Genomic DNA, 23,121 nt, shown 5'->3' with positions numbered 1-23,121 from the left:
GAGACACACAATTAAACCGCTGAAGCATGGAGTTTGCAGTCAGACACAGCTGGGTTCATTCTCTGTCAAATACTTGAGACGTCAGTCCTGTTACCCTCTTTGAACCTCAGCTTCCTCATCTGGTAAATGGAACATAACAGCAGCCACCCAACAAGGTCGTTTTGAGGATTAAATGAATTGGTGGAGGTCAAGTCTGTAGAACAGTGCTGAGCACACAGAGCTAAAGAAGTATAAGCAATGGTAGGTGCAAATTAAACTCTATAATGTTTATAAGGGGCCTGGCACCAGGCTCACAGCACTAACCAGGGTAGTTGTTGTTAGAGACGAAGGTACAAGATTTGGCCTGGCACTGGGGGAGCGGGCAGGGTAGAGTGGGGTAATCAAGGAGAGCTTCACTGAGGCAGTGATCCTTGGGCTGGAATCTGTTTATTTAGATTCATTTGCTACTGAGGTAACCTTGGTTTATAACATTATGTGAGTTTAATGTGTCTACGTTTCTATTTCTGTATACCCTCCAGCGTGCTCGCCACCAAAAGTTTATAGTTTCCATCCGTCACCATATAGTTGATCCCTTTTACCCATTTTGCCCTTCCTTTCTGGTAACCACTACTTTGTTCTCTGTATCTACGTTTTTATGTGATTTGGTTTGTTCATTTATTTTAGTTTTTTGTTTGTTTTTTATATTCCACATATGAGCAGAATCATACAATATTTGTCCTTCTCTGCCTGGCTTATTTCATTTAGCATAATACCTGCACGGTCCATCCATGTTGTCAAAAATGGCAAGATTTCATCTTTTTTTTATGGCTGACTGGTATTCTATTGAATATACCACATCTTCCTTATCCATCCAACTTGGGTTGTTTCCATATTTTGGTAATTGTAAATAATGCCAAGATGAGCGTAGGGGTGGATATATCTTTCCCAATTAGTGTTTTCATATTCTTTGGACAAATAACCAAACATGGGATCGCTGGATCATATGATAGTTCAATTCTTAACTTTCTGAGGAATCTCCATACTGTTTCCCACAGTAGCGGCACCAATTTACATTCCCATCAACAGTGCACAAGGGTTCCCTTTTCTTTACGTCCTCACCAAAACTTGTTATTTCTTAACTTTTTGATGAAAGCCATTCTGACAGCTGTGAAGTGATACCTCATTGTAATTTTGACTTGCCACTTTTTTTTATTATTGAAGTATAGTCAGTTATAATGTGTCACTCTCTGATATACAGCATAATGTCCCAGTCATACATATACATACATATATTTGTTTCCATATTCTTTTCTATTAAAGGTTATTACAAGACATTGAATATAGTTTCCCGTGATAGTCAGAAAAAAATTTTTAATCTGTTTTTATACATAATGACTTGCTACTCTTGCCCTAGTAATTAGTGATGTTAAACATCTTCTTACATGCCTGTTGGCCATCTGCATGTCTTCTTTGGGAAAACGTCTGTTACTTTGAGCTGGAATTTAAAGGGTTGGGTGGGAAGGGACTCTGGGCTGAAGGTTCAGAGTATGGAAAGGGAAAGAGAGAGAAGATTTGGTAAGACATTTGGGGGAGGGCAGATCACTCACACATCCTACAGAGCCCCATCATAAATATGAATACACAAATGTGTGCAGGTGCACACACATACATCCCCTCTGAGCAGGTTCCCAGCACAAGAGCCAACATTGGCCACTTCTCAATTTGCAGAATTGAAACAGGCTTGGACAAGAGGCTTGCTTCATCAGGGAAGGCTGCCGAACTTAATACCTTCCCTCTAAAAGCTCAGCACACCCCTCTGGCATCTTTTACACTCAGGCCCAGGACAGGATCTGGTCCCAGTGCCTGTCCACACAGCTTCCCCAGGCCCATCGGAATGAGCTTTATTGGCCAAATAATGGGAGGCTGGGAGCCTGCCTGGGGGTCTCCCAGGCCCAGCCAAGATGGAGGGCTTCTCAGCGGAGGGCACAGCTGGAGATGGATCCAGAAAGACCCGTGGAGCCAGGAGCTTTGGGAGTGGTCTTGGAGGCCCCAGGTCAGCACCTGGTCCAAGCCTAGGCCGGAGTCAGGGGCAGGCTGTGATCACAGCTCTCCAGCCCGGCTCTGCCCTGGCATCCCTTGCCCCAGCCCTGACGGCTCTCTCTCCCATTCAGTCTGGGCTCTAGGGAGACATCTCAGCAGCGTCAGCATGTCCCGGCCCAGCAGCAGAGCCATTTACCGTAAGCTCTCCCTCCAGTGCCCTCTCCCCTTCCCTCCCACTGAGCTCCCGAACCCCCTGCCCTCCGATCTCCCTCCCCATGCCAACCACCCCCTACAGTTGCTTATGTCTCACCTCGTCCTTTGGCCCCCACCCGCTTGCTCTGTGCCATGGCAGTGCACCGGAAGGAGTACTTACAGAGCCTCGCCTTGGAGCCCGCCTATCTGCAGCACAGAGTGGAGGTGAGTAACCCTGAGGTCCCAGACCGTTTCCTGGTTCAACCCAAGTTCTCCCATGTGCCCACCGCCCTGACAAAAAAAACAGATGTCTTAGACAAGACTGCCACTGGAGCCAACGGCCTGACCCAAGCTAGATCAGGTGAGCTTGGGCCCCATGAGTCTAACTGAGCATCTGCTAAGTGCAGGGAGGTGTGGGTGCGGCCGGTAGGAAGACAAGGCAACTGGGCATTGGCAGAGGCCAGCCTAGAGGTTCAGCCGGGGAATGTCCTATCCCCAGACAGGGACAAGTAGCTGAGGGATGGGTCCAGAGGCACCTGCCACCACCCCCGCCTATCTCCAGGCCCACCCCCTGCCCCAGGAACTGCTCTTTGCCCAGGATCTGGCACAGCTGTAGGAAGGAATGTGTGAGGTCAGCGGTCCCTGCGAGAACTTGAAAGGACTGCTGTCTGAGAGGGGAGGTGTCTGGGCCTAAGCTCCCAGGGCAGGCTTGAGCAGCTTGGAGGCTGGAATGGAGGCTCTGGCCCTGCCTAGGAGGACAACACTGGCACTGCCAGATCGAGTTGCCTGAAGAGATGTTGACACCACGGTGAAAGCTCAGACTGGGTGTGGCAGGAAAGAGCAGTCACATGGTCAGGTTGAAGATCTTGGGTAGAAGCCACTCCTGGGCAGCAGCAGATTTAGGGCTCTTGTGGAGAAGCCAGGAGGGATGCTGGAGCAATGGTCTGGAGGCCCCAGAGGACAGCAGAGTCAGACTCCACCAGCCAGCTGGGTTGGGGCCAGGAGCACTAGGCTTCCTGGAGGAGGTGGGGGTTGGGAATCGACTTCATTTATGTCCAGCAGGCAAGAGCAAGAGCTGGCATCTTCAGGATGCCAGGTCATTTGCTCAGGATGTCAGGGGCCCCTGAACATGCCAGTTGTGTGAACTGGGAGCTTTGCAGAGGGCAGGGTGGTGGGATCAAGGGGCATGACGCAGACCACATCCTCCCAACAAGGGCCTGGAGGGGAGGGCGAGGGGCAAAACTGCGACTTGTGAAGGCAGCATTTGGATGGGAGAAGGGAAAGGTCTCCTGCAGGAGGGAGAATAGCAGCAAAACCTGCTGGAATGATCAGACTAGCAGGGGACAAGGGCCTCTAGCAGGCGACAAGGGCCTGCGTGGAGACTGAGGTCAGTATGGACCTCTCCGGGCAAGAATCAGGGAGGGGAGGGGGCTTGACTTCTTCCTGAGGGGCTGGGAGGTGATCGATTAGCAGAAGTGGGAAACGCATTCCGGGCATGGGGAACAGCATGAGCAAAGGCACGGAGACTAGAACGTAAGATTAGTGAGGACCAGGCTGGAATGGTGATTCCCAAAGAGGGCCAAGGAATTGGGGGACAGAATTTGAGCATCCCATATCCCACCCAGTTCAGACTTCATTGGTTGGGTAACTGAATCCCACATCTACCACCATGTAGCCTTCAACTGGCCTGGACTGTTAAAGACCATGACTGTCCTCCCTCCAGAGTCCTAAACCCCCTCCTGTTACAGCCCATCAGCCTCTGACTTGGAGGCCCCATCCTAGCCTGACCATCTCTGGCCCTCACATTGGCCCTAGAAGCCTGCTTTATGGGGATTGCCTGTGACCTTCCCCACAAGGGTACCAGGGACATGTCTTCCTCCTCTGCTGCCTTTCCCCCACCCCCACCTGTGATGCCCCCTTTCCAAACCTTCTCTCAGTCCTGGGTCTCCTCCTCTCCCCTCAGCACCTGATGACGTGTAAGCTGGGGACTCAGAGAGTCCAGGAACCCAAGGATGCCCTGCAGAAGCTGCAAGAGTTGGATGCTCAGGGCCGGGTGTGGAGTCAGGACTTGCTTCTGCAGGTCAGGGATGGCTGGCTTCAGCTGCTGGACATCGAGACAAAGGTCAGCCTCCCAACATTTCCCACAAAGGGTCATAGCTAACCTAGCCTGTACACCGGGCATGAATGCCATCCCCCCATGCCCCACCTGGAAGCCACCCCTCCCCATAGACAATACCCACCCCACATACCCAGGACTAAGAGGAAACCGAAACAAGAATCGGGGAGATGACACCTCACCCTGGGCCACTAGAAGGATGGGGCAACCCAGGTCAGGAGCCACCCTGGCTCTCAGTGACCTCACAGCCAAACTCTCTGCCTGGTCCAGGAGGACCTGGAGTCTTACCGCCTGGATAGCATCCAGGTCATGGATGTGGCACTCAACACCTGCTCCTACAACTCTGTCCTGTCCATCACCGTGCAGGATTCAGGCCTGCGAGGCACGAGCACTCTGCTCTTCCAGTGCCAGGAAGTGGGGGTGAGTAGCCAAGGCTGGGGCTGGGTAGAGAGTGGGTGTGGGATCCAACGACCATCACCTCACCCCCACCGCCTCCCTGATAACTGTTTCCTCCAGGCAGAGCGACTGCAGACCAGCCTGCAGAAGGCTCTGGAGGAGGAACTAGAGCAAAGGTAGGCAGCCTCTGCCTAGCCCACCCGCAGGACCTCAGAGCTCAGGCCTGGATGGGCCAGACCCTGTCCCACATCTAGGGGAGTCCAGGGCCTGTGGTCCAATAATGTAGGCATTGACCTGGGGAGGGGCCAGGCTGGAGCCAGAGCACAGATGGGCGTGGGGAAGGGCTAGGGCTGGGGCTAGGCCCAAGCAACACTGGAAACTGTCCCCAGAGACTGACATGGGACCAATGGGTCCCAGAAAGCAGTAGGTGAGACAGGGGAGAGTCAGAGAAGGGTTCAGATGGAGATCAGGGAGCAGGGCTGGTGGGGCTCCTGGGTCCTGAGTCAGAAGTGTGGGCAGAGCCTCTGTTCCAAGAACTTTATCAAGGCTGTATCCCCATCATGTGCTCAGCAGACCACAATTTGGAGCCCTTCGCCCAGGCCAGGCCAGATGGAGGGAGCCTCCTCTGGAAAGGCCACTCCCTAAGGAGCAGGTACCCACTCCAGAGCAGGTGCCCCTTCCAGAACGGCCCTACTGGATGACCCCAGAGCACAGTAAGTTTGGGCGTGGGAGCCGGTGGGAGGAGAGGGTTCTAATCAAAGAGCAAAGAGGCTCTGAGCCATGGTCCCGTTCCACTGCAGGCATCCCGCCATCCCCAAAGCCCCTGCCACACCGCTCCAGCGGCAGAGAGCTCAGCGCCTTCACTCTGCCTCCTCTGAAGCGGTCCTCATCCCCCGAGGACCCAGAATCGGATAAGGTAACTATAGATTGTCTTGGGCTTGCTGAGGCCTGGCTGAAGGACACTAGTCATCCCTCACAGCCCAAGAAACCGGGTCCCAGGACAGCCAAGGCAGGCCCCAGGCTGAGGAGGGACACAGAAGCTTGGTCAGACCCTGAGCTGGGTCTGAAGCTCAGGCCTGTGGTTGGGAGGGGCAGGGTGGGGTTGTGAGTTCCAGGGTGGGCATAACTGCCCACTCAGGCCATGGGTTGTTGGGGTCCAGGAGGTGCTGGACCATCTCCTAAGGGATATCGAGCTATTTGTGGGAAAGCTGAAGGAGGCCCAGTCAAAGACCAGTCGTAAGAAGAGACTGGGGAAAAAAAAGAAGAAGAATCAGGCAGGTGAGTGCTGAGGGCAGGGGAGGGGTGGGGGAGAGTCTTGGGATGATTTGTGACCCACCACCTTCTCTCTTTTCTCTGTAGGGATAACAGAGGCACATTACATCGACTGCTTCCAGAAGATCAAGTACAGCTTCAACCTCCTGGTATGTGGCTTCCCAGCCCCTTTGCCTGCTCTCCCCCCTCCCCAACCCTGCTCCCCGTCCCCCTCCCTCTCCCAGCAGGCCCCTCCTCTCTGGTCTCATGGACATCCCAAGCTTCTCTAGTTTCTTCCCCTGGAACCCTCCCTCCCCACTCTTGGGACTTTTTGGAGAATATTAGGCTCCCAACCAGGGCCCGGAACAATTTTGGGACCCTGGGGTCCTGGTGAAGGTTGGGTGGGAGGAAGGGTGGTGACAGGGTTCACCCTGTGTCCCTAGGGGAATCTGGCCATCAGGCTGCAGGAGACAAGTGCCCCTGAGTTCGTGCACATCCTCTTCCAAATTCTGAATTCCGTGAGTTGGGCAAGGCCAGGGTGGGAAAGAGGGACATGCTGAAACTAAGATGGGACAGAGGCTGGGGGGTAGGCAGGGGGCAGAGGGAGGCTATGGGTCTGCCCTTTGCTCACCCGAATACACACTGGTTTTTGACCCCAAGACACCGTATCCACTGTGCATAGCACCCCTTCAGCAGACTAGACAGGCCAGGGTTGGAGCCAAGGGCACCAGTGGGGAGGAGGTGTACGTGGTAACATGGCATTGCAAACGTGGGAAGCCAGGGACCCTTGGCCCTTTCCTACTCCTGTTTGGCCCTGCGGGAGCCTAGGCTTCCAGACACCTTCCATCCCTCCCCTAGATCCTGGCCCAGTGCCCTGAACCTAACTTAGCAACCCAAGTGATCTCGCCGCTCCTCACCACCAAAGCCATTGATCTGCTGCAGTCTTGTCTAAGCCCACCTGAGAGGAACCTCTGGAAGGGGCTGGGAGTGGCCTGGACCACCAGCCGGTGAGTGACGACAAGGCCTGAATGAATCGGGGGCAAGCGGCAGAGGGGCATAGGTCAGGACATCAGAGGTGGCAGGCTCTACATTGTATCGCAACACAAACAGAAGTTCTGTACCCATTAAACAGCCAAACAAAACTCAGCCCATTCCTCCCTCTCCCCAGCCCCTGGTAACTTCTAGTCTACGAAATATCTCAAAACAAGTTGGGGGACTCCACCTGGAGTTCCCAACTTTATATTAAGCTAAGTATAAACAATTTAATTCCCACCACCGAAGGAAAGCATTATCTCAGAAAAAAGAGCAATCCATCCCAAGAGGGGAGAGTTGGCAACCTTCTACTAAAATATTTTCTCATTTTGTCAAGGACAAAGTGAAAACTTTGTCTCAGTCCAGTTCAGATTTTAAGAATTACTGACGTAAGAGATGCTGCAAATATAACATCAATAAAGAGTCACAACCAACCAGCCGAGGAGCTGAGAGAGAAAGAGATATTGTTCCACGTGGGTATAACCGTGAGATGGGCAGCCGGGCAGCGAGCCCCACTGATGGGAGCTGTGGCGGGTGGAGGGGGATGAAACCAACTTGGATGTGCTGAGCTGAGACGTCAGCAGAACATTCCACAAAGACAGATAGCCTGGCCTTCAGGGGAGAGGTCCGACCTGGCTACATGGGTTTGAGAACAGTCAGTAGAGAGGTGACAGCTGGGGCCACCTGGAGGTAAGCACTGCAGTGGGAGCCCCAGAGCTCACTTTAACAAGCACACTCTGCTCTCCCCATGAGACGGGCCTGGGGAAACTTCTGCATGTAGGTGGCGAAAGGAAAAGGGGTGAAGGAGGCAAAGAGAAATTCCAGAGTTAAAAGGAGAAGAAAAAAGCAGAAGCATGAAATCCAAAAAAGGGTTTTAGAAAGAGAAATCAACTGGGAAATAAGTCACTAGTTCTAGAAGTTTTTTTTACCTAATGATTTTTTTTTCATGCAGCCCCATTAAAGGATTTTTATGTCCAATCCACCTAAAGATATGAATTATAATTTAATGTAATCTATTTCTCTTACTGTGGTAGAATATACGTAGGATAAAATTGACCATTCTAACCACTTTTAAGTGTATAATTCAATGACATTAAATACATTAACAAGGTTGTGCAACTATTACCACTGTTCATTTCCAGAACTTCTCAGCATCCTAAATAGAAACTCTATATCCATTAAAAAATTAACCAAAACTCTGTCCCCATTCCTCTCTTTTCCCAGCCCCTGGTCACCTCTATTCTATTTTCTGTCTCTATTTATTATTTTAAATACAAAATTAAGTCTGATGTACCCTAAGATGTTTTCTAATTTCTTAAAATAACCAAAAAATGAATGAATGAAAAGAAAGACAGAAACAGGAAATAAAATAACTAAAGAGATGGAAAAAACCTCGAGAGTTGAATTTCAGGCAAATTAAATTCAGGTGATGATTTTAGGCAAATTGACCCAAGGCTACAAATAACACTAAATTCTGTGGTAATCCAGAGGCGTGTAGACCATACAAGGCCATTGGGTTTGGCAATCAGGAGATTATATCAGAACTTTGTGTTTTTTTCAGTGGAGGTACTGGGACTGAATCCAGGACCTCACGCAGGCATACACACTGGGCACACGCTCTATTACTGACCTATACTCCCCCCTGCCCCAATTAGGACTTCAGAAGAACTAGTTTCAATAGAGAAACGGCAGAGGTAAAAATCAGGTTGCAAGGCATAATGAAAGAACTAGAATTAAGAAAATATAGGCAGGGCATATGGACATATTCTCAAAAAATCTGACAGAGAAGGTAACAAAACAACAGCTTCAAAGGAGTAGTAACAAGGTCAAGGGGAGACTTGAGCACGTTTTTAGGGCAAAGAAAAGGAGCCAATTAAAAAGATTCAGAAGGGGGAATAATTTCTTTGTCCCCACTGCTACATGCTTATTAGCTGCCTCCTCTGTACCATGCACTGTAGTCAGGATACAGCGCTCAAGGAGTTCAACAGAGTAAGAAACGCAGACGTGTGAGAATCACGTGAGAAGAGCAGTAATCCAGGGTGTCTGGAGATCAGCAGCCAGGGGGGGAGGGGACTTCCTCAAGGAGGGGAGTTGGTGTTCCCCAGGCTGGAAGGGCAGGATAACCCAAGCAGAACAGGGAGGCCACAAATAGCACCACTCCTCCTGGGTCCTGGGCAATGAGGAGGCAGGGAGGCTGAGAGGCAAGAAACAGCCTGCACGCTAGAGGCAGCCAGAGGGCTCTGCTGTGATCACAAGGCAGAGTTCCCCACACTAGCTGGCTAGAAAGAGATCTGCTGCTGGGAAACTAAAAACAAGTTTAGAAAAATACCGCACGGGACCCCAGGGTGGGGTCTTTCAGTCCTACCACTCTGTGGTTCTACCGCTTTAATTCAAACCGCCTGGCTCAGTGAGATCCAGTACCCAGCGTGTTTTTATGGTGTTGATATATCTGCACTCTCACGGGCAGAAGTGAGGCTGGCCCACAGGTCCCTGCACCATGGGATTTGTTCATGCTTGGCTCTTCGCTCCTATGTGGGTGTCCCGGAGCCTTTCCTTTGTGCAGGGGGGCCATGTCCTCCATTCTCTAGAAGACCCCTGGGGCTAAGCCCCATCATCTCCCTCTCCACAGCCTGGCACAGAGTGGACTCAGTTTTGTTCTCTCCCCAGGGCCAACTGGACAGGCAGTGAGCCCCTGCCCTACAAACCCACATTCTATGATGGTTGGCAGCTTCCAGAACCTTCCTACCAGGTAAGGGGAGCTTAGCACAGAGCCCTATTCAAAACCCTAGTCTCTGGCTAGTTTCTGCCCTCTCAGTCCGAACCATAGTCACATGACAACTACGTGGTAGGTGGGTATGTGCGGTGGGCAGACAGGAGAGGGGATATGAGGCAGCCATGTGCAAGTGGGTCTGGGGTCTCACACCTCACCTCCCGATCACCACGCTGGCTGACATCCTGCTCTTCCTCTATTTTGCCCCTGCAGGCACATTCGAGATACCAGGACCCTGATTCCCTCCGGTATGCCCTGGCTTATTCAGGACTGTGTGGTTCTGGGCAGGGAGGGACAGGGCTGATCCTGTGGATCTGTGGATTTGACATCTCACTGCCCCCCGGGCTCTCTTTCGATCCAACACATACATATACAAGTACATCCCTCCCCTACTTTGGATGAAAAGGCAGTTTTTTTACCTTCCCAGGCTCCAATCCCTTCTTCTCTCAATACTCCCCATACACACCTCTGATTTCCCAGAGTTTGGGTATAAAATGCTCAAATGTGAACTCAGATACAGAAAATCCCACTCCCGGAAGAGTCTTCAGAAATCCACATTATTTCAGATCCCTTCTGCCTATAGAAACTCACACTCCAAGCCCAACTAACAATGACCTTCCATTAAACTCTGTGGAATCCCAAAGTCATCGCCAGACTCCGGGTGGAAGATAGCTGGGGCTCTGGGGCTGAGGCCCCACTCTCCAGCCATCCTGACTCTGACTCTGGGGGTGGCGGGATGGGAAGCCCTAGGTTAGGGAGCACCTCACACTTTGCTCAAGAGGAGACAAACAACCATGGCCCCGACCTTGTGCCATCCAGACCCGGATCTGTCAAGCCAACCCTGAAAATGCAGGTCCTATATGAGTTTGAAGCTAGGAACCCACAGGAATTGACTGTGGTCCAGGGAGAGGTGCTTGAGGTGAGGCTGGGGCTTGAGCCGAGAAAAGGACATGGTGGTTGGTGGGAGCTACCGGGAGCCTGGGGTGGGTGCCCGGGTATGGGGCTGCTGGGGTGGGTGGCCTAGAGGGGGAAAAGGACTACAGGGAAGGGCCAGGAGGGAGAAAGCCTGGTGGGGGAGGGGGAAGGCTGACTGGACAGAGGCTCAGGTGACTGATGTAGTGACTCTCGGCAGATTCTGGACCAGAGCAAGCGGTGGTGGCTGGTGAAGAATGAGATGGGGCAGAGTGGCTACATCCCCAGCAATATCCTGGAGCCCCTACAATCGGGGACCCCCAGGAGCCAGAGCGAGTCACCCCTTCAGGTACTACCCGGCAGAGACTATTCAGAAGCTACAAGGCCCAAGTCAAAATTAGGGGCAGGGAGGATTCAGTGACAAGTGGAGGAGATGGTCCTTGTTCAATTTAATCAGTATTATCGCATGCTTACTGTTTGCCAAGCTTATCATGGGGCCAGGGCAGAGAAAAAGCCTGCCAGACAAGCAAACCATGGAGTGAGAAAAGGGATTTGATGGAAGCCCAGAGAAGGGACCCAGATGACAGGGGGTTGTGGGTGGCTCTGAGATGAGATGGCCTCTGACCCCCAGTTCCCCTGATTCTAGGCTCCAGTGCTTCGACTTAACTCAAGGCCTGAGGAGGTCACTGCCTGGCTGCAGGCAGAGAACTTCTCCACTGTGTGAGTGCCTAGACCCACGGGGTGCAACGGGAGAACCTCTGTAAAGGGCTCAGATAATGGCCCAGGAACCCCGGAGACCCAGAACATACAACCTGGTCTACACGGTGCAAGAAAGACCCACAGGTGCTACCGTGTGGCAATGCTACCTCGGCTGAGTTAAAGAGAGTAGAAGAGGGGACGATCCATGCCTCCATCAGTGCACTAAATTAGGAGCCCAAGCTGTGGGGAAGGGAGCAGGGTTGGAGCCAACCCCAGCTGCCAACCACTCTTCCCCACCACAAGAGTCTCTTCCAGGGCACCTATGTCTTCAACCCTAGGAGTTCTGAAATTGGTTTAAGCCAATTTGTGTATCTTACTCCCTCACCTCCAAATACCCTATTCCACGAATTCTCCTATAACCCCAGCCCCAAGCCCAAACAGCCCCTTCTCCACCCAGATACCCAGGCCTGGGTCCTCCTACCCTACCACTGACAGTTTCTGCTGGGTTTTTGCCCCCAGCACGGTGAAGACCCTCGGGTCCCTGATGGGGAGCCAGCTGCTTCACATGAGACCCGGGGAGCTACAGATGCTGTGTCCACAGGAGGCCCCACGGGTCCTGGCACGGTTGGAGGCTGTCAGAAGGACGCTGGGGGTGAGGACACCCTGGGGTCCTGACCCCCCACTGGAAATGTGGGGTACTCTCTGAATGAGAGTGCCAGGCACACAAGCCAGCAGGCCCAACCCTGGGGTGGCACTCAGTGTGGCAGGTCTGGGCACAGGAAAGTCCCCCAGAGGCTTGACTTCATGTGCTCAGGCACACCTTGAAGCTCGCAGCTGATTGTTAGCATGAGCTCTGGGGTCCCTCAACCGGCACCAGCCTCATCCCAATCCTTTTCTTTCCTCAGATGAGCCCTTAAGCACCACCTCAGGCACCTCAAAGACCAAGGCTCTCTCACAAGCAAGATGGTGGATCTGATACTCTTTAGAGCTCTACGAATTCCTCTTTCAGGTCCCCAGGTTGCAGCAAACCCCATACTCCAGCTCATACAGCAAAGAGGATGAGAGCCTAGATGTTGAGACAAATGGTGCCCCTTCTCATTGTTGAGAGCTCTCTCCAGTTACCACCTATTTATTGCATCTTTTTTCTGAGCCTGGAGCACTTATGCCTAGATTTGTCAGGATTCTGTTTAGTCCCTCTCCTCCCCAATAAAAGTATCTTCAAGTTTGTCGTGTGCTTCTCTTGCAGCCTCTTCTGGCCCTAATGGAGGCCAGAGGCAGGGAGTCAGGAGGAGCTGGGACATTGGGCATGAAGAGCAGCAGTCCCACATCCACCACTGGGCCAGAATGTTTGAATGTGAGTGGGAATTCACTGGAGCTGAGAGTCAGAATCTGAGAATTATGGCCCAAACACTCCAGACTTTCTAAACTTCAACATAAGGCTATACTCCACATCTTTATCCTCCTTTGTACGTGTCTCCCAGTATATTCCATGGCACCCACCACAGCTGAAGGCACCACCCTTCACAGGAGCAAAGAGTACTGGGACTGACAGTGGTCAATTTTGATCAGCTGTACCGGCTAATGATCCACAGAAGCACTAAAAAGCACAACATGTGGTCCAAGATCTACTTGCCAACTTTCTCTTTTAATCCTTTTGTCCCCTCCTATTAGGTGAGCTAACTTTGAGCCCTTTCCCCATCTTGTCTCTTTAGTGGCAGAGCATAGAAAATATTGGACTGAAAGTTGACCGTCCACCAATCTGACAAGCTGTTTCACTCTCCGGGTCCGTTTTTTCAGAGGTTAAGTGACAAGTGTGGACTGTCTGTGGCTTCAAATATTTGGCATACATAGCCTTCTTTAACCTCATAACTGTCGGAGACTCCCCTCCCCACATAACAGAGACTACTTTCATTGATTTAATCTATAGATAAGGCTTAATGTACCTATGGATTGAGGGCCTCTTGAGGATTCTCAAGATGTTCCCCTAAGTCTCTCTTAGCTGAATTTGTCCATGACCGTAACACTGTCATGGGCCCTAGAATATCCTATTTTTCCACTACCTATCATTCCCTCAAGTTCCTGCTCTCAGAAAAATCACCTCTCCTAGCTGGTAACACTAAACAGGAAAGTAAACATTTTTCCTTACAAAACAGAACAAAGGTGAGACCCTTAGCATCTGACTGTCAAGGGCAAAAATTAACCAGAAAAGTTAATTTGGGGGGATGGAGAGAAGAGATATAGACATATTGCCTTCTGGGGCTTCATGGAGGTGAAGCAGTCCTAGAAACAGGGAAACCTTCCAGGACCAGAAAAACAAAATGTTTTAGCCACGTGCTTGCTCCTCAGGGTTCCCAGTAAAGACTGAGATGATATGAGGCTGCCTGGATATCCAAGTGCAGGGGAACCAGCACAAATTGTGCCATTAGACAGACCTAGGTTTGAATCCTAGACCACCCATGGGAACTTGAGATTAGAAAGACAACTCACCCAACCTCCTGACAGGCTTCGCTAATCCTCTATAAAATAGGCATAAAGCCTACTTCACAAAGTTGTTGTTAAGCTTAAATTGGAATAAACTTGCTAACATATATGAAATACCTAGACTAATTGCCCAGTATACTGCTTATATATCAGAGTTGTTCAGTAAGTGTTAGTCTCATATTCCAAGTTAACTCATGACTGGACTGTTGTTATCCTGGGAGAAATCCAGGCATTATAGATTCACTTGTCCTTATGGGTTTGTACTTTTTTCCCCTTTCTTCTCTACATGAAAAGTCCTTTTAAAAAGTTTCATCTTTGCTCCAGCCAAAATAAAGGGGAAATGTAATTTCCCAAATCTAGGAGAGGGGGCCTAGGGGCTCCGTGTCCTAAATGGCCATGCTGTGGAGGCCAGGCCAGAAATCTACTAAGTACTGCAGACTCCTCCCCCATCCACCCTCCGCACACACGCCGAAGATAGAGATTCCCTGGTGGTCAGTCTCAGTAGATCCCAGTGCTTGTTCACCTCCCCCAAATCCCCTCACCCACGATCCATAAATACATATGCCTGAATCCCACTTTTCTCACCACCTGGGCTGTTAGCGCTCACCCTACCCTAATTGGCACTATTAACAAACAGTGCGGCTTCACGTGTGGAGAATGCAAAGCCCCAGACGCAGGCCTTAGGCTCACCAGCCTCTCTCCTCCCGCCTCGGGATCGCCCATCCCAACCCCAGGGCCTACAGAAGTCGCGCCCGTACCTGCCGGGGCGGACACGCAGAAGGAGCCACGAGGACGTGGGGGCGGAGTCAGGAGCATACGTTGTCCCCGCCTACTTACGTTGGTTATAAAGCTCTGCCCGTGGGGGTTCTACTGCCAGTTCTCGCCGGGACCCAAGCGACCTAGGCATGTCGTCGTGCAAGTCGGCTGTGGTTTTGGGTTACTGGGATATTCGCGGGGTGAGTGAGGTCCCAACCGTTGAGCCGCCTGTCGGGAGACGGCCGCGGAGGTGGTCGAGGCCTATGGTCAGCGGTCTCAGAGAAGCGGCGCCACTCGGGAGCCAAGCCTCTTTCGCCGCGATGCGCTACGCTGTGCGGCCGGTCCCAACCAAGTTAGCTCCCGAGAGACGGAGGCCGACCCCTGCCCCGCCTCTGGGATCGCAGGGCCCGCGGGCAGCAAGCCGCCGGTCGGTCTCGGGGGGCCGCTTAACGACCGCTTAGATGGGCAAGATGCAGCCCTGGGCCGGAGGGGGGCGGGGACGTTGGCGGCCGGGCGTTGTGGGGACGGTAGGAGCCGCGCTGGCGCTGACGAGGGGCGGGGGCTTTTCTCCCCAAGCTGGCTCATGCCATCCGCATGCTCCTGGAGTTCACGGATACATCTTATGAAGAGAAACGTTACACGTGCGGGGAAGGTAATGCCGCTCTGGCTGCCCGTGCGACGCCGAGCTAAGCCAGGCAGGCCCTCCAACTGACCCTATCTTTTGTGCCCTGAGGGTGGCGTCACCCTGGTCTGGTGGGACTTTTGCCACAGTCACCTGGGAGCTCACTGCTGTGTCCTGTGTGTCAGCATCCTTTATCTGGAGATGGGGATTCTCCGTCTGCCGTAGCCCAACCTTGTCTTAATACTTAATGGATAATGGTTAAGCTTTTAGGGCCTGGGTATGTGAGGTATTGGAATTAGGTTGTGTCTTCATATCTTTTCACTCTCCTCAGGTGGGATATTGAGGTTGGACCTCATTTCATTCTTTCTTACAGCTCCTGACTATGATAAAAGCCAGTGGCTGGATGTGAAATTCAAACTAGACCTGGACTTTCCTAACGTAAGTGGCTTTAGGAGAAGAGGGGGTGGAAGGGAAGGCCTTCAAGTATATCCTTGCTTCTTTTCTCTCTACTCTTGGTGGAAATCTAGAAAAGGGGCTCTTAACCTGAGTAGAATAGATAGAATTCAGGAGTCCTTGAACTTGGATGGAGAAAAAAGTGACATTTTCATTTCCACCAACTGCTAACTAAAAGTTAACGGTTCCTTCTGCTGTGAATATAGTCAGTAAGTGACATTGATTATTAGCCATACCTATGACTTTGTCACTAGTAGAAATTGGATATTTTCCTATTGTATTACATGTGTTGCAGATACTATAAATGTTATTTACATTTATCATACTTTGAAATTATGGCAGTTATTACATCTTGTTATTTAATGTATTCATAGTCATTTATTATGCTTAAAATTTTGTTCCTTTAATGTTTTATAGGTTGTGTAAAGATATGTAACTTGCTTTATGCATTTAGAAACTTTATGCTGAGAAAGAGTCCTTAGCATGCACATACCCATACACACACGCAGATTAAGCACCCCTGTCTAGAATTAATGGGGATTCAGTTGCTACCTTCTGCTTATTTTCTTCTTTCTCCTAACACAGCATCTTTTCTCTACTGTTCACTTCCCTACAAGTCTTGTCTTCCCCTGGAGAGAGAGGCAGGGAGGCAAGAGAGAGCCAGGTGGTTTTCTCTCCTTTTCTTGTCCTTTTCCTTCCAGCTGCCCTATCTCATGGATGGAAAGAACAAGATCACCCAGAGCAATGCCATCTTGCGCTACATTGCTCGCAAGCACAATATGTGTGAGTGGGGGTGGGGCTGGTGAGGTGAGGGCTGCTCACCTGGGTGTGGGTAATGCCAAGGGTGATTTCTTGTCCTTTGGCCTATAGGTGGTGACACTGAAGAAGAAAAGATTCGAGTGGACATCATGGAGAACCAAATAATGGATTTTCGCATGCAACTGGCACGAATCTGCTACAGCCCTGACCATGTCAGTTTCCTTAGCAGGAAGGCATCAAGAAAAAGGAACATTTAGGGACCTATTAATTCTGCTCCATTCTGCTGCTGCTCCCTTCCCACCAAGTGTGTCAGAATAGGAAACAAAACTCTTATTTGGGGGGGGGGGGGATTTGTTTGTCATATAACCTTGGTGTTAGCCCCTTTTCCTTTCCAAACCCCTCCTTTCCATCCTGCCACCCCTACCTGAATCAGTGAGAGGAAAGCACCTAGAGAAGGGGCCACTAAGTGTCTATCACTAACTCATGCCCTGATTCACGTGTAGATGCTGGCAGCTGTTCTCACTTTCTCTTTTACCTCTCTCCCAGGAAAAACTGAAGCCTTCATACTTGGAACAGCTTCCTGGACAACTGAAACAATTCTCCTTGTTCCTGGGGAAATACTCATGGTTTGCAGGGGAAAAGGTAGGAAGAAAGGGAAGGGAGGGGAATCCCTTTTTATCTCTGCAGGTGTTAATGAACTCCCCCCACCTAACCATCTTCTTGTCCCTCTAGCTCACCTTTGTGGATTTCCTCACCTATGATGTCTTAGATCAGAACCGTATCTTTGAGCCCAGGTGCCTGGATGAATTTCCAAATCTGAAGGCTTTCATGTGTCGTTTTGAGGTGATGCTCCCTGCACCTTGGTCTTACAAAAGGGGACCCCATTGTGGTAGATTCTTGCCCAATACTAGCTTTTGCCTAAAGGGATCAATAATTGGGCACCTCTAAACCTTGACGTCCTGGGAAGGTCCTGGCTTCTATACCCTGAAGGCACTGTCTACAAGAAATGGCGAAGATGGGGGATATGGAGGGGGAGTCAGGCAGCATGTGAGTGTGGCTGTTTTGTAATGGGTCTGTTAGACTGGGTTAGAGTCTTTGTATGGTTTGGTGTGCTTTCCCTTCAGGCTTTGGAAAAAATAGCTGCCTACATGCAGTCTGACCGCTTCCTCAAGATGCCCATCAACAACAAGATGGCCCAGTGGGGCAACAAGAGAATATGCTGAGCAGGAGGCCGACTTGCACTGCTTGTTTTTGTTCCATCCTGTCCCTAGGGGACCTGTACTCTCTCCTCTGCTCTTTTCAATAAATAGCACTTAGGCTACTGGTGTCCAGCTGGATTTCTGTTGGGAGTAAAGGCTAAAGGAGAATAAGGACATATGAATTCAATCACTGCAGTACTGATATTTCCCCATCCCACAGCTGGGTTCAAGGGTTAGAGGTTCTCGCCCAGACCTGGAGAGTGAGCACTAGAAGTAGAGGTGAGATTGCACAGCTGTAGAGAACGGGTGTGTTAAATGAGACTGGAGCCCCTGTGAAGACCTGGTGAAGATAAGCAAGTGAAACGGTGTGGTACTGTGGACGTAGCAGAACTGGAGTTCAGAAACAGATTCTTACGTATGTGGGAATTTAGTGTGGTAACGATGACATTTCAAACTGGTGGACTAACAGTAAACAGGATTGGGATAATTACTTAGCAATTAAAAATACATCCCTACCTCATACCATTCGTTGAAATTAGTTCATCTAGAGTTTAAGGCCCAATTTTTTTGTTAATTTTTTGTTTTTTCATCTTTTTTTAATTGAAGTATATTTGATTTATAACATTGTGTTAGTTTCAGGTGTACAGCAAAGTAATTCATTTATATACTTTTTCAAATTCTTTTCCATTATAATTACCAGATATTGAATATAATTCCATGTGTTATACAGTAGGTCCTTGTTCATTTTATTAAGGCCCAATGTTAAACACAAAGCCGTATAAGTATTAGTGAAAATGTAAGACTGTAATCGTAAGGTAGGAAAAGTTTCAGACATTTTAAAAAGCTATAAAAGGAAAGATTTATAAATTGAACTATCAAATTCTAAAAATGTTATATGACAAGGGACAATTAAGCAAAATTAAGTATCAAGTGTGATAAAGGACCAGTACAGACTATATAAAGAACACTTGTAAACTATTAAGGCAATTCAGTTTTTTTTTTTTAATGGACAAAAAAACCTATGAACAAATGATTTTTGGAAGTAGAAATATTGATGGTCAAAAGAAAAAAGTTAAAAAGATGTTTATAATCCAAAAAAATGCAAATTATACCATAATTTGCTGCAGTAAGAAGTCATTTTTCCATGTATCAGACGAACAAATTTAAAGTTTAGGAAGTGTTGGCAAAGCTTGGGAAAGTGATAAGGGTTTCTTGATGGTGAACTTATAAATTGGTATAGCTACTTTGAAGGACGATTTGTTAACATTGTCTAAAATTCAAATTACATCTTGCGACCCAGCAATGATGAGCTTGCTTCCTCGAACCCAGTGAGGGAGAGAGTCTTCTGGAAAGAAGGACACTATAGTCCTATGTAATATAATCATGGAAATGACATCCCATCCTCTTTGCTGTATTTTGACAGCAGCAAATCACAAGTCCTGCCCACACTCAAGGCAAGAGGATTTCACAAGAGCGTGAGTACCAGAAGGTGGGATTATGGGGGCCATTTTAGAGTCTGTTCACCTCAGGGAAGAGGCAAGGAAATGGGAAATAGGCCCTGCAGTCCTCTGCAAAAAGAATCCGGGGATAGACAGATGACACCATGGCAACTGGAAGGAAGAGGTTTAAAAAGCATAGGTCTGTATTTCACATGAATTCCAGATAGATTATAGAAAAATCATGTTCCAACTTTTTCTATTATGTTTGTTAGAGAAAATCCATATAGCAGTTAACCTAAAACCAAGAAAGCAGTGAAGGCCACTGAGGAACAGATCAATTCCATAGGAGATGTGGCTCCCCGGGTCCCAACTGCCCCTAACTCTAAGATGGGTGGAAGAGAATGTTGACACAAGGGCTACCTTCAAGCAAAGGAGGGACGTGGATGCCCTATCATCCCAGAGACACAAAGGCTTCACAGATGTTGAGAAACTAGTATACTAGATGGGTTTGGGCGAGTAACATCAGTAAGATGCTAACAAAAAATCTGTGATAGGTGCATTAAATTTGGTGGAGCAGTTCCCCAAAAAGTATTAGGGAAACTCAACTGCATTCATTGTTGAAGGCTGAACAACTGGATTAAGGCATTTCTGCGTCAGAAGGTTCAGAACTTCCGTGATTCAAGAAAAATATGTTGTAGAGTTATTTCATTGATGGGATGGGTGAAGTAGGGGACCCTGATGTGTTTAGGATATGGATCTGCCTTTAAAACCAGTTTAAGGGCTTATGAAACACGTGGGTCATACAGAGAGTTCACATTCCTTATCCTTCCACAATGAGCCACACGGATACTGAAGGATTTAGGGAGTTCAGTTGGATGGTAGGGGAGAGGGAAGGAAGTGACATTTAGCCAGTGATTTATCTACTGTTTAAGTTTGTTCATGTCGCTCCCCTGCTTAAATATGATAAATGGCTTCTTAGACCTCAAGAGAAAGACAATCTCCTCCAAATCCTTCATAATCTGACCTCCATTTCCTTTCCAGCTGCATCTCTTGACAGGTTCCCCACCCCCTGCCAACCCTTGCCCTGGAGCATTGGGTTCCAGCCTTTCTGAATTCCCTACTCTAGAGTCAGGCTGCTTAGTGAATGATCCTGGCTCTGCCACAGTCAACTCCGTCCTTCTGTGCCTCCGTGCCTTCTCTGACAAATGAACACCCTCTCACTGCGACCTCATGAGGAGTAAGCCAGTATTTCTCCAGCACTTTAAACAGACCAATGTTATATAAATTTATAAGCATAAATTATCGAAAAGCACCATGTTCTCTTTTACCTTCATGCTTTCGGACTTTCTGTTTCCTCTCCTGGAATGCTTTTGCCTCAACCAGCTAAGCTGCCTAATGCATGCTCATCTCCTCAGGTAAGCTGAGCTGTCCCTACCTGCAGATGGTCGCAACAGATAACCCCTGTGGAAACTGTCAGTGATGCTCACCAAAGCTTTCTGATTGTTTTCCTTTTGGGAAAGCTTCACTACCCTTGTGAACTTACATGTAGCCTTCTGACTTGCTTTGGCCAATTAATGCAACTAGAAATTACACATGTTTTCCAAACAGAAGCTTTAAGAACCAGTGTGGGAGTAGCCATATCCACTTTGGACCGCTGTCATGACACAGAGCGGGTGCCAAGTGGAAGTCTGCATCAGACCACGAAAACCAGGGCCTGTTGACCACGGCAGACATGAAGCACGAGTAAGAAATAAATGTGCATTAAGCCACTGAGGTTTGGTTTATCCCAACAGACATTCCTCCACCTCCCCCTTGCTAATTGAAATGCACTGATTTTAAACCTTTGTTCCTATAGGATTCCATGTTTTCCTCCATCAGCACTTACAACACTGAACTCTAATTACTTGTTTAAATGTCTGTCTCTGCCACTAAACTATACATTGCCTGAGAGCAGGGACTGTCTTAAACCAATGTTTATATTTAGAGCTTGTTTGTGTACGTCTGAATTTCCAGTAAATAGGTGCTGCTGTGGAAAGGACACTTGGAAGCAGACGGCCAATGTGAGGTTACTGTCATTAGAGGGGGTGTTTACAGTGGTGCAGAGGGATGGGAAAAGAACAAACAGGATAATGTTCATGGTGTGAGAGGAGTTTGAAGGAAAATTAGAATAGGTCTGTATTTTATCCTCTGTGGTGTAGTGTTTCCAATTGTACTAACAGATAATCTTTTTGTACTGTGATTGAAACCCTATCTGCTTCCTTCCAAAATTGTGTTTCACATGGGAAGAGAAGTAGAATATGTAGGAAATGCAGAGTGGCTGTTGGGCCTTTTGGACAGGACTATGCTTTACCTGGGGACTGGGGGGCTACCCGACCAAGCAGAGTCTGTTGGGAAAAGCCAGATCTGATTAAGTAGGAACATGACAGTGGGCATGTTCAGGAAGACTTGTTCTGGAATCTACCAGGACTGGACCCTCTTCTCTGCTTTCAAGTCTTGAGTTACCATATAGGGCAGGCTGGTCTCTGTGTGTCTGTCATCAATCAAGTGGTAGGCTAACAAAGTGGGATGACAGTGAACCTGAGAGTAGGGTCACTAGAGACGTGGAGACAAGAAGCGATCCAGGGAGTAACTTTAGTTACTAGGTATCAATGTTTGTAGATATCAATGTTTAGTATAAAAGCCTTATTATGCAGGACCTCTTTAGAATCCTCTGACCAAAGAAGGAAATCCTGTAAGCATTGTAGATAAATGTAAAATAGCTTATGTGCAAATCTGAGTGCAGGCTGTTTTCTATTACATTTTAGAGCTCACCTAATTTTCCCCCTTTTCCACCTCCCATTCCCTTACTATTTCACGTAGGGTAAATTGGGAGTCCCTGACGTTATGCTTTTTGTCTGTCATTTTCAAAATATTAATCTGAATGTTACCCAGAGATGCCAAACTTGGAACTAGATGCAGTAGTTGATGACACTTTGGGTTGTTCCTGTTTTGGAAGAAAGAAGGTAGATGTGTTTTTGTTTGTACAGGGATAGTTGCATTATGTTAGGCAGGAGCTTCTTGTGGTGGCGGCTGTAGTGATGACTGTTTGGAAATGCACACATGGAAAAGAGTATGTATCTGTTATACATCTATACTCTGCATCTTTTTTTTTAAACAGTTTCGGTATTCATTTTTTTTTCTGTGACATAAATTTAAAAACAATTTTTTTTACTTGAAGTATGGTTGATTTACGTATCCTCTGCATCTTTTTAAATAGCCTTCTTATACATGAGGAATTTCTCACATTATGAGCCCCACCTCCCCAAAGTAGAAGAGTTGACTCTCAATATCCATCTCCCCTGTTATCACAGAATCTCCACTTCTGCTAGGCATGTTACTTCCCAGTCAAAAGATGTCATTTCAAAAACAATTTCCGTTCTAGCAATGAAATATAAATAGAAGTGTTATATGTTACTTACAGGAAGTTTCTGTAAGAGGGAAAGAGCAATCCTCATTCTTCTTTCTCCCTCCTGTTGTTTACCAGGGCCTGTTTTGTGGCCTAATGTAATCTATCCTGGAGAATGTTCCCTGTGCACTGGAGAAGAATGTGTATTCTGCTGCTTTGGGATAGAATGCTCTATATTTGTCAATTAAATCCATTTAGTAATATGTTACTTAAAGCCTGTGTTTCCTTATTGAGTCTCTATCTGGATGATCTGTCCATTGATGTAAGTTGGGTGTTAAAGTCCCATACTGTAATTGTTTCTCCCTTTATTTCTGTTAATATTTGCCTTATATATTGAGGCACTCCTATGTTGGGTACATAAATATTTACAATTGTTATAGCTTCTCCTTGGATTGATCCCTTGATTATTATGTTGTGTCCTTCTTTGTCTCTTCTAACAGTCTTTATTTTAAAAGTCTTCTTTGTCTGATATAAGTATTGCTACTCCAGCTTCCTTTTAATTTCCATTTGCATGGAATAAATTTTTCCATCCCCTCACTTTCAGTCTGTATGTGTCTCTAGATTGAAGTGAGACTCTTGA

The 23,121-nt window shown here is 48.4% G+C and overlaps 2 protein-coding genes across 3 annotated transcripts; both read left to right on the top strand.

The window, feature by feature from the left end:
- The first annotated feature begins 2,086 nt into the window (after positions 1–2,086).
- Positions 2,087–12,586, top strand: EPS8L3 (EPS8 signaling adaptor L3). Its single transcript, XM_064489969.1, has 18 exons — positions 2,087–2,216; positions 2,372–2,436; positions 4,175–4,333; positions 4,598–4,747; positions 4,844–4,899; positions 5,294–5,436; positions 5,524–5,639; positions 5,884–6,001; positions 6,083–6,144; positions 6,418–6,492; positions 6,833–6,981; positions 9,674–9,755; positions 9,990–10,024; positions 10,482–10,695; positions 10,909–11,037; positions 11,335–11,408; positions 11,907–12,039; positions 12,293–12,586. Exons 1-18 carry the CDS (start codon positions 2,186–2,188, stop codon positions 12,302–12,304), a joined length of 1,803 nt encoding a protein of 600 aa, XP_064346039.1. The 5' UTR covers positions 2,087–2,185; the 3' UTR covers positions 12,305–12,586.
- Positions 12,587–14,694: 2,108 nt separating this feature from the next.
- On the top strand, positions 14,695–17,779 carry GSTM3 (glutathione S-transferase mu 3). Of its 2 annotated transcripts, XM_010975924.3 has the most exons (8): positions 14,695–14,824; positions 15,201–15,276; positions 15,620–15,684; positions 16,401–16,482; positions 16,570–16,670; positions 17,005–17,100; positions 17,191–17,301; positions 17,583–17,779. In XM_010975924.3, the coding sequence occupies exons 1-8, from the start codon at positions 14,774–14,776 to the stop codon at positions 17,679–17,681; spliced, it is 681 nt and encodes a 226-aa protein (XP_010974226.1). In that variant the 5' UTR covers positions 14,695–14,773; the 3' UTR covers positions 17,682–17,779. The 2 variants fall into 2 exon arrangements, with proteins under 2 accessions (XP_010974226.1, XP_064344873.1); XM_064488803.1 differs by lacking the exon at positions 15,201–15,276 and having other exon boundaries at positions 14,764–14,824.
- Positions 17,780–23,121: the final 5,342 nt, after the last annotated feature.

Source organism: Camelus dromedarius, chromosome 9 (genome assembly GCF_036321535.1).
Source record: "Camelus dromedarius isolate mCamDro1 chromosome 9, mCamDro1.pat, whole genome shotgun sequence".
Taxonomy (NCBI): Eukaryota; Metazoa; Chordata; class Mammalia; order Artiodactyla; family Camelidae; genus Camelus; species Camelus dromedarius.
This window is presented reverse-complemented; position numbering and strand designations above follow the sequence as displayed.

What these genes read in the sequence shown, in the direction of transcription:
- EPS8L3 (XM_064489969.1), top strand. Translation starts at nt 2,186, where the DNA reads ATGTCCCGGCCCAGCAGCAGAGCCATTTACC. An exon ending in TCCAGTGCCAGGAAGTGGGG is followed by an intron (nt 4,748 to 4,843) that starts GTGAGTAGCCAA and finishes TGTTTCCTCCAG; the next exon opens with GCAGAGCGACTGCAGACCAG. An exon ending in TCTTCCAAATTCTGAATTCC is followed by an intron (nt 6,493 to 6,832) that starts GTGAGTTGGGCA and finishes TCCCTCCCCTAG; the next exon opens with ATCCTGGCCCAGTGCCCTGA.
- GSTM3 (XM_010975924.3), top strand. Translation starts at nt 14,774, where the DNA reads ATGTCGTCGTGCAAGTCGGCTGTGGTTTTGGGTTACTGGGATATTCGC. An exon ending in GTTACTGGGATATTCGCGGG is followed by an intron (nt 14,825 to 15,200) that starts GTGAGTGAGGTC and finishes TTTCTCCCCAAG; the next exon opens with CTGGCTCATGCCATCCGCAT. An exon ending in CATGGTTTGCAGGGGAAAAG is followed by an intron (nt 17,101 to 17,190) that starts GTAGGAAGAAAG and finishes TTGTCCCTCTAG; the next exon opens with CTCACCTTTGTGGATTTCCT.